We start from the raw sequence: 9,552 nt of genomic DNA on the forward strand, positions 1-9,552 counted from the left end.
CACCACAACACAAATGCCATAAGTAACCATTTCCCCTGCAGCGTCAGACAAACAGGACTTCTTCTACCTTAACAGCGCCATTTATTTATTACAAACATCCAATTAGACAAACCACATAAATAAACAGAGAAACGAGGGGCTACTGCTCATTGAGAGACAATGGGGATCTCATTAATGCTTTTACTGACAGTTACATTCTTCTGTCCTGTTCATACAGGTGAGTAAACAGGTTTTCTTTTTTTAGGGGGTCTTTAATGATCATTAATTAAATTTTCTTATTTATTCTTACTACTTATAGCTATTATAAACTATAGCCTAATCTTATCAGTAGCCTGTATATATTAGCCTCGAAATTGTTTTCAGTATTCTACATAATATTCAGAGGCCAATCTGGTCTGTAAGGTTGGTTTAACCAAAAAGTTTTACTTTTTTGTGACTAATTATGCATTAATAAATACCATAATATTTCCCTTTCTGCTTTGATGATGTTAACATAATTATTCCTACTCTTATTAGCTCATAAAATATTTTAAAATATATATTTTTTAAATATTAAACATATATTCAGATTATATTATTATGTGTTAGAATCTGATGTTTAATGATGCTAAATGTTGTACTGAGTACTTGTCAGAGGTGTTATTGCTTTCTATTTAATGCAAACTAACCTTTGCATAACTCACTACTGTTTTGCTGAACATGAATGAATGAATTCTCCAGCCTCACAAAGCAGGGCAAAACATAGTATCGCCTTACAGTAACCACGTGTGTGTATATACTGTGCATGTTTCTGCTTTTAGGGGCCTCATTCCATAGTGATTTCACACTCATGCTTTCCCAGAAGTTCTTAATCATTTACAGTGTAGCCTATGTCATAAGGACAGTATTCGCATAGATCCATGAAATGAACCAGAAACCAGTAGGAACTGCAGTTTTCAAACTTTTCCAACAGGCTTCAAACTTACATTTGACTAAAAAGATGCATTACTCATTTTGTCAGATTAGAACAATAAAGGTTTAAAGGAAACATATGGCTATACTTATATCGAATGGTCTCTCAGTGTTGGTTTGGCAGGTCTTTCTGGATCGGTGTAGATGAACCGTATAAGCTGAGGAGGGATACTTGAATAGCTGCTATTGTTCAGATGTTTTTTTTTTTGTTGTTGTTGAGATGTCACTTTTGGCATTCTTTTTCTAGAAAAACATCTCAAAATCATAGACAGGCTTCAAACTTCATATTATTGAGAGGTCTTGTGAGATTCACCCATGTACACTACGTTTATGTTGACCTAACTGTTATGGTCTGACACATCATTAGGTAGACAACAGCACTGATGGTTTTATTGAACACTGTTAGCCTCATTCACATGGGAAAAAGTTGAAAGATATATTAGAGAAAGAAATGCTTCTTTACACTCTTAGCTGGTATGTCGATGCCATGCAGACTCTAGCAAATCAGAACAATAGACCACAAATACTCCATTCAATGAAAATATAGCCTTCTCATTGGCCAGACGGTTTCTTGAAGATATCAGCTATGCATTATAGTTTCCGATGCGATAAAGCAGATATATAACTCCATTGGATTGGCTTCCAAGTGTTTTTATCCACCTTGAAGATATCTTAAATATAGACTCGCTGTTTAGATAATTAGACGCATTGAGAGTGTCGAGAATGATGTCCATGGAAAAAGCAAACAGCCACGTTGCATTTTGTGGCCACCGACTTCAACCGTGTCTGTAAACAATGAACAATGCATTGTGATTTGGAGAGATGATGTGTGATGATGTCAAACCATGGTCATAAACAGAGTTTTATGTCAATGGATGGTTTGTCTTTCAATACCGATAAGACCTGTCTACATGTTAAATTTCTGTAATCATTAATAAAGTTTATGTTCACATTTGAATGATAAAATAAGCGGATGGTCCCAATTTGAAGGTGTTGTAAGGTGGTCGATAAAGTTTTTTGTTGTATTTTTCTATATTGTGAATATAGTGTGAAGTCGCTGCATTGCTTAGCAATCACTTACATCCTACAGTAAGGCTAATGAACTATACTACTTGATGTAAGAGCTGTTTTTTTCTGATTTATTTATTTAAAAACTACATATGTTTATCTAATAATATCAATTCTGTTAACAAATGCATTGTTTATCGACATTTTTTTCAAAAGTGATAAGGTTGTGTGTGTAAATTTTGCAACTTTTGAAGCAAAAAAGAAAATCTTGTTAAAGAATATCCTGACGGCTTTGAATAGACTCTAATAAATGTGACATAACTCTTCGTCATATGCAGAATATCTTCTTTAGGTATTTTTGATTGATTGTATCATCATTTAAAAGGGTTACTACTTTCACTAAAGTCAGCCATTTTACATGCAGCTAGTGTTAGGTGTATGCTTCTTTTTGTTTATGTATGCACAATTTTCTTTAAGATTGTTAGCATCATGTTTTAGTAATGCACGCATGCTCCAGAGAATTAAGGCTAGACACCCATTTTTGAGTAACAAAGCAGGAAAAAACTCGTTTCAATACTTGTTGAAATCAGTTCCCACTTCCCAGTCTTAGCACTATGTATTGTGATATGCTTAGATTGCAGGACCAAGGAAGATGTCTTAGACAATGATAAGGTGCACAAGTGATTAATTCAGTCCCAGCCCACTGGTATTTTAGCTCTTTAATGTCACCACAAATTACTAAAATAGCTGGCTTAAGATGTTAGATAATTCATGTCATTAATGTGAAGGATTATGTCTCCATCTGTCAGGTGTCTTGACTTGTGATCCACGGCAGTACAAGTGTGGCAATGGAAAGTGCATCACATCCAGATGGGTTTGTGATGAAGCTGATGACTGTGGAGACGGCACTGATGAACTTCCTGCTGCCTGCTGTAAGTCTTAGTCAAATGTCCTGAAGAAAAATTATTTTGGTGTAACATTAACGACAGTAGGCGCAAATGGAATCTGCAAGCTATTTCAATGTAGTTAACAATGTTAATCTATAGGTGAAAATCTCACTCTTATTGGTTGGTGAAAGAAATGTATTACTTCAAAAATGTTGTGGGCACACCTACAGAAAATGAATTTGATAGGGCTATCTCTGTTTCTAGCCCATAAATATAAGCTGATAATTATTTTGATGTTATGTTTGCTACTTAAAATTCTATTATTTTGTTAAAACAAGCTTAAAGTAAAATGAATATTTTTAAATGCAAAAAGTGAATTTTGATTCATTTTGAGATTATCTATTTTACATTTAATAGTGTTATTACATTTTTAGTGTTGTTAAAAAATAAGTGCATGAGAGCTAGTTGTTGAGGTGTTAAAAGGTAATCTAAATTAAAAAATAAGCTGGAAAAGGTATGAATTAAATATACAAAATCGACTGGCATCTAAAAATATATATATAGCCTACCGCTAACTGATATGGATATATTGTACATCCCTAGTATCAACACTCATATTTTACTCTCTTTCAGCAATGAGGACATGCAGACCCAGTGAATTCAGTTGTGGTGGGCGACTAAACCAGTGCGTGCCCAAGACTTGGAAGTGTGACGGCAAAGCGGACTGTGAGAATAGTGCGGATGAGGAAGGCTGTGGTGAGTGACATCTTGAGATGTATATCTTTATGATTACCATTGTGCATGTGTGTTGAAAATCTCCATCACTACAGCTCCTCGGCGGTGTCTGGACGGCGAATTCAGGTGCGGCAATGACCAGTGTGTGACGACTGCGTTTGTATGTGACGGTGAGATAGACTGTGACGACGGCAGTGATGAAGTCTCCTGTCAGCCCACCACGTGTAGCGTCAACTCCTTCAGGTGCAACAATGCACAGTGCGTGCCTCGATTGTGGGTCTGCGACGGAGATGCCGACTGTGCTGATGGCTCTGACGAACTGCCTCAGAAATGCAGCCCAGGGACTCCTAAACCTACCAAAAATCCATGCTCCTCTATGGAATTTCATTGCGGCAGTGGGGAATGCATACACAGTAGCTGGAAATGCGATGGGGGAGATGACTGCTTGGATCACTCAGATGAGAAAAACTGCTGTAAGGAATAATATTACTTTTGGCAATTTATCCTGCTGTTCTCAATGGAATGTTCCCAGGTCAATACAAGTTGAGCGCTGTGGAACTGACATGCAGATAATCTTTGCATGGCCCATAGCATGAAGGATCTGTTTGCATAAAGAAAAGACCCACAAGAATTACCTTGAATAATAATGCATAACCAGTGTCTCATTCGTCCTAGATTGGTTTTACCACTTCTGAAAGGATGATAATGACAACTTCACAGCGCACATTTAGTATAGAAGGATAACTATGATTGATTAACCAACACATTTCTGTCCTCAAAAATGTCTTCTATATAGAATTCCACTGTAAATACAATTTTTGTTTCCAGTGATAATCTTTGTCTGTCCACATTGAATGCAAAATCAAAGTCATTCAGAAGATATTTGATGTTTAGTGAGTTAGTGGGAGCAGGATTGTGGACAGCTACACAGCAGAAATTGAAACCAAGCCTTTAAAGAAATGTTCCTCAAGACATCATGAAATATTCGACTTTTTCCATATGAACAGCCTTGCCCACATGCCGACCGGATGAGTTCCAATGTGGCGACGGATCTTGCATCCACGGCAGTCTGCAGTGCAACCACATAAATGACTGCAAAGATTTGAGTGATGAGCTGGGCTGTGTTAATGGTAAACCATACGAATAATGTCCTTTACATAATTGAAATGCGAAACATATGGTTTAGTTGTTAATCTGATATGCAACACTTGTTTTTCTCCTCTCTGAATTGCAGCAACCCATTGTGATCCTCCGCACAGGTTTAAGTGCCGCAGCGGTGAATGCATTGGCATGGAAAAAGTTTGCAACAGTAAACGAGACTGTAGAGATTGGTCCGATGAGCCATTGCGAGAATGCGGTGAGTATCGCGGCATTCAAACCCATTGCCTTTGTAGACCTGGATCTTTTTGACAAGGTTTCAGAGCCAAAGCCAGTCTGTGCTACAATTTGTGATTTTTAAATTCACAGATTCTAACGAGTGTCTTTACAACAACGGTGGTTGCTCTCATATCTGTAATGACCTGAAGATTGGTTATGAGTGTCTGTGTCCCACTGGCTTCCAACTGATGAACAAGAGGCGATGCGAAGGTAAGATTCTGAAATTGGTTCCCATACTGAAAATCTGGCCAAAGGCTGTTTGTCCTCTGATAACAGACCTTGGTGTAGATCCAGTTCAAAGAATGATTTAATATGGACTTCATACTTATTTGCTTTTTCTGAGCTGGAAATAAGGCTAGAGTTTGTTCAGTAAGTCCATACTGTCAAGATTCAGTGCTTTTACGGACACCGATGACTTCAAGCCCTCCTTTTTGTTTGATTTCTTCAGACATCGATGAGTGTGCCAACCCAGACACCTGCAGCCAAATCTGTGTCAACCAGATTGGTAGTTACAAGTGTGAGTGTGAAGATGGCTACCAGGTGGACCCAGCCAGCAAGGCCTGCAAAGCTATTGGTACAGATTTTTTAAACTTTCAAATGGTCCTTTTCCATGGTCACATACTGACAAGCTCATACTCACAAACATGGTTTTACAGGAACCATCGCCTACTTATTTTTCACCAATCGGCATGAGATAAGGAAGATGACCCTGGATCGTAGCGAGTATGCACGTGTTATTCCACGGCTGAAGAACGTTGTGGCGCTTGATATGAATATCGCTTCCAGGGAGATCTACTGGTCTGATTTATCCCTCAAAAAGTTATACAGGTAAAGAGAGGATCTTTTGGACTCATGGTCAGTTTTGGGTCTCTGAGGATCGTTTGCTTGTTGCCAAACAGACCGTTGCCTAGAGTCATATTTTCGATTTCTTTCAGAGCACCAATGGATACTGCAGATAACTCCTCCCAACACAGCGTTGTGATCGACAGTGGCTTATATGCACCAGAAGGTATTGCTGTCGACTGGATCCATGGAAACATCTACTGGACGGATAGTATCAAAGGTGCCATATCTGTGGCAACTTCAGATGGAAGCAGACGCAAGACTCTCTTCAAAAACAACCTGGCTAAGCCGCGTGCTATAGTGGTCGACCCTATCCAGAAGTACGTCAAGTTCCAGAAACTCTCAAATGTAGGGGCAATCTATGTGAGCAAGTGATTTACTTTGTTAAATCTTCTCTGATATGTTGTAGCTTCATGTACTGGACTGATTGGGGGACATCAGCCAAGATCGAGAGAGGTGGTCTTAATGGAGGGGACCGCAGTGCCCTAGTTACGGATAACATTGTCTGGCCCAACGGAATAACTCTTGGTATGAACTTGTCCACTTGCATAACTGTTCAACTGTGTATAAGTGTACATTTCGTAACTTTGGTCCTTTCTCATACGTAGACCTTTTGAACCAGCGTCTGTATTGGGTTGATTCCAAGCTTCATACTCTCTCCAGCATCAGTGTACAGGGAGGCGGTCGGCGTACACTAATCTTTGACCAAGGCAAACTTGCTCACCCACTGGGTCTCACTGTTTTTGAGGTAAAACTCCATGTGAACTTGTTGAAAGACCTTTTTTAGGAGTTTATCTCAATGCTCAATCAAGAATTCTTCATCTCCAGGAGAAAGTGTTTTGGACGGATGTGAGCAATAACGCAATTCTAAGTGCAAATCGTGTGACTGGAGGAGACATCACAAAAGTGGCCGAACACCTCTCATCCCCAGAGGACATTGTCCTGTACCACAACCTCAAACAGCCCACTGGTATGTTGGCCTTTATATAGCCATCAAATTTCCATTCGGTGGGTTCCATCCAAAACTAAATTCTTCTGAACTCTATAGGAATCAACTGGTGCAAGGTCAACAACGGTCAATGCGAGTTCCTCTGCCTTGCTGCCCCTCAAATCAATAGATTCTCACCCAAGTACACATGTGCCTGCCCAGACAACATGATGTTGGCCGAAGACATGAGAAAATGTATTCCAGGCAAGTCAGATTTGGTGCTTGTTGTCAGGACTGGGATTGGGTTTTTAATGTAAATCCTGTTGATTCCTAAATCCAACAATTGTGTTTTTATTTTGAACAGCTGTTGTCACACCAGCATCTCCTGTCAGGCCTGAAATAGTTACAACTAGTCATACTCAAGTTCCTTCAAAGATGACACCAAAATCTGCTGACCCTTCCACTACCAATGCGCAACCTTCAACCACTCCTGCTCCTGTGACCCCTAACCGACCCACTCAAGCTGCCCCATTCAAGCCTTCCCAAACCACAACTATACTTCCTTTATCCACCCAAACAGGTGTGTCTTGCTTGATCCACCCAGACAGTACCCTCTGTCCCGGTCTTCTCCTTTTCCAAGCAAAATCAGACCAACCTTAATCTCAAGACCCTAGGGATTCCTCAAGGTGATATTACAGTTTCGTTGAAATTTGTGAAAACTGTTTTAAAAATGTTTTGTGATTTCTCCTTAGATGACAACTATGGTAATGTTAAAGCTGTCTCCGATCCATCATCTTCCACACCGTGGGCCTTATACATTGTGGTTCCTCTTGGTGAGTGCTTTAGTCCGAATGTTAAGGCAAAGAAAAGATATGCTGTGTTATGAAAACCTAGTGAGTTACCTACACATTTTTAAGATGTGCTCTGGACACTGAGGGCCAGATGTACGCACATTTAAGATCGCAATAATTAAGTAACATTAACAGCGCCATGGCCAAGACGCAGAAAGCGTTTGATGCGTTTAAGCATTTAAATGCATATTAGAGCATTAGTTTAGCGACATGTCAATGGCAAACTCTATGGAAATCAGTTACGTAAGGAGAGCTGTTTGTGTAGTGTGCAGTTTGCTGCCATTGCAGAACATTCAAAATAAGTCACTGATGAGCTTCCATGATGGTTATGATGCTACATGGACAGCAAAGCAACTCACTTGATTTTGTAACGTTGCGATACTCTTCAAAACATTCAATTCTCTTATCTATTCCATCACTTTAAAACTCCTATTCTAATCTGAATGTCTTATTATCTTCTCAAAGCAATCCTGTGTTTGGTTGTGGGTGGCGCTGTGCTGTTTTGGAGAAAGTGGCGTCAGAAAAATACCAACAGCATCCACTTTGACAACCCGGTTTATCAAAAGACCACTGAGGACCAGGTGCACTTATGCAGAAACCGTAGTTCTGATGGCTATATTTACCCGCAGGTACGTTGTTTTTTTTTTTAAAAATATCTACTGACTACTGAACACAATATTAATAATAGTAGCTTTAGATAATCTAAGTTTACTAATATCCTATTTGGATGACTGTCTGGTATATAAGGGAACTGATGTGTTTAATAATGATGGCTTTATTTGGCTTACACAGAGACAGACTGTGAATCTTGATGATGAAATATGATGTTGACATAGTGGTCCATGCTGAAACTGACAACGTTTCAAGACTAGAGCCATATTTGATGTCTTACCAACTTGGAAGTCAGTTCTTCAGCAAAACAGCATTTGTGGAACAATGGAGATAGAAACCGCTTTTCCAGACAAGGCAATCATTGCAAAAACAATTCAGGACAGACTCAAAAAAAAAAAAAAACATGAAAACAAAGAAACCTCAAAACAACAACAACCTCAGCTTATCAAGGCTGCTTAACACTTCACTATATATAAATAATATAAAAATTATATATAGTGATCAATTTTAACAGCACTCACAAATCAAGGTTTTATTTTCACGAGATGTCCATGATAAGTTATTGTAAATAGAATATGTTTAAGTATATTTTAAAGAGTTAAAATACATTTTATATGTATTTTAAAAGTTGTTTTTTGGAGGGATCAAAAATTACATTGCATACCATTAACGTTTTCCAGTTCTATACAGTTAGATACAGTGCATTTTAATATTTTATGCAAAAATAGACCATTTACTGTCATAAGCTGTGTCAAGTTTGTGTTCCTAATGTTTTATGCCATTGTTTACACCAATTGCTGTCATCCTGTTTTTGTTTTGTTTTTGTTTTTTTTTGCCAAAATGTTCGACGTTACGTTACATATGAAACTGCTTGTTCACGCTAAAAATACTTTCTCATATGCAGTATTGATAAAGTTTCTCTTTATCTCAACAACTGATGCCATACCAAAGTTATTCTGAAAAAAAGATTCATGCTAAATACTTTTAATTTTTATTTCAAACATATTGTAATCATGACAATGTGACACGTTTGTTTTACATTCCCTATGTGAATGTGTAAATAATTTATTTGTCTATGTAAATATGTTTATTTTGTCATATGTTATATATATTGCATTTGTATTTTTAAGTATACAGTATTGTATATAAAGAAATGTTGTATTTATTTATTTTAAATCTAAATCTTTGGATGATAATTGGCTTTCTTTGCTGTGTACTTTGTCAGTTGTTTATTTGAATAAAAAAACTTACATTCTGATTTTTTAATTAATCTGATGCATTTTTATAAAAAGCCAATCACTACTGTTCTTAACCTGGTGTAATCCTTACTTGAAATAAATATTTTGAAGATTTTACTATA

At 37.8% G+C, this 9,552-nt stretch overlaps 1 protein-coding gene across 1 annotated transcript; it reads left to right on the forward strand.

Annotated features, from left to right (window-relative positions):
- LOC120489183 (low-density lipoprotein receptor) lies at window positions 1–9,552 on the forward strand. Its single transcript, XM_039685861.2, has 18 exons — window positions 1–217; window positions 2,769–2,891; window positions 3,480–3,602; window positions 3,677–4,054; window positions 4,589–4,711; window positions 4,816–4,938; window positions 5,049–5,168; window positions 5,407–5,532; window positions 5,615–5,786; window positions 5,894–6,121; window positions 6,211–6,329; window positions 6,410–6,549; window positions 6,630–6,771; window positions 6,850–6,993; window positions 7,094–7,309; window positions 7,482–7,562; window positions 8,046–8,209; window positions 8,373–9,552. Exons 1-18 carry the CDS (start codon window positions 160–162, stop codon window positions 8,403–8,405), a joined length of 2,613 nt encoding a protein of 870 aa, XP_039541795.2. The 5' UTR covers window positions 1–159; the 3' UTR covers window positions 8,406–9,552.

The sequence above is a fragment of the Pimephales promelas genome, chromosome 3, assembly GCF_988280905.1.
Source record: "Pimephales promelas chromosome 3, fPimPro1.hap1.1, whole genome shotgun sequence".
Lineage (NCBI taxonomy): Eukaryota > Metazoa > Chordata > Actinopteri > Cypriniformes > Leuciscidae > Pimephales > Pimephales promelas.

Excerpts from the sequence above, each read along its gene's own strand:
- LOC120489183 (XM_039685861.2), top strand. The coding sequence starts at position 160 with ATGGGGATCTCATTAATGCTTTTACTGACAGTTACATTCTTCTGTCCT. Across the intron at positions 4,939-5,048 it reads TGAGCCATTGCGAGAATGCG|ATTCTAACGAGTGTCTTTAC; the intron begins GTGAGTATCGCG and ends TTAAATTCACAG. Across the intron at positions 5,533-5,614 it reads CAAGGCCTGCAAAGCTATTG|GAACCATCGCCTACTTATTT; the intron begins GTACAGATTTTT and ends ATGGTTTTACAG.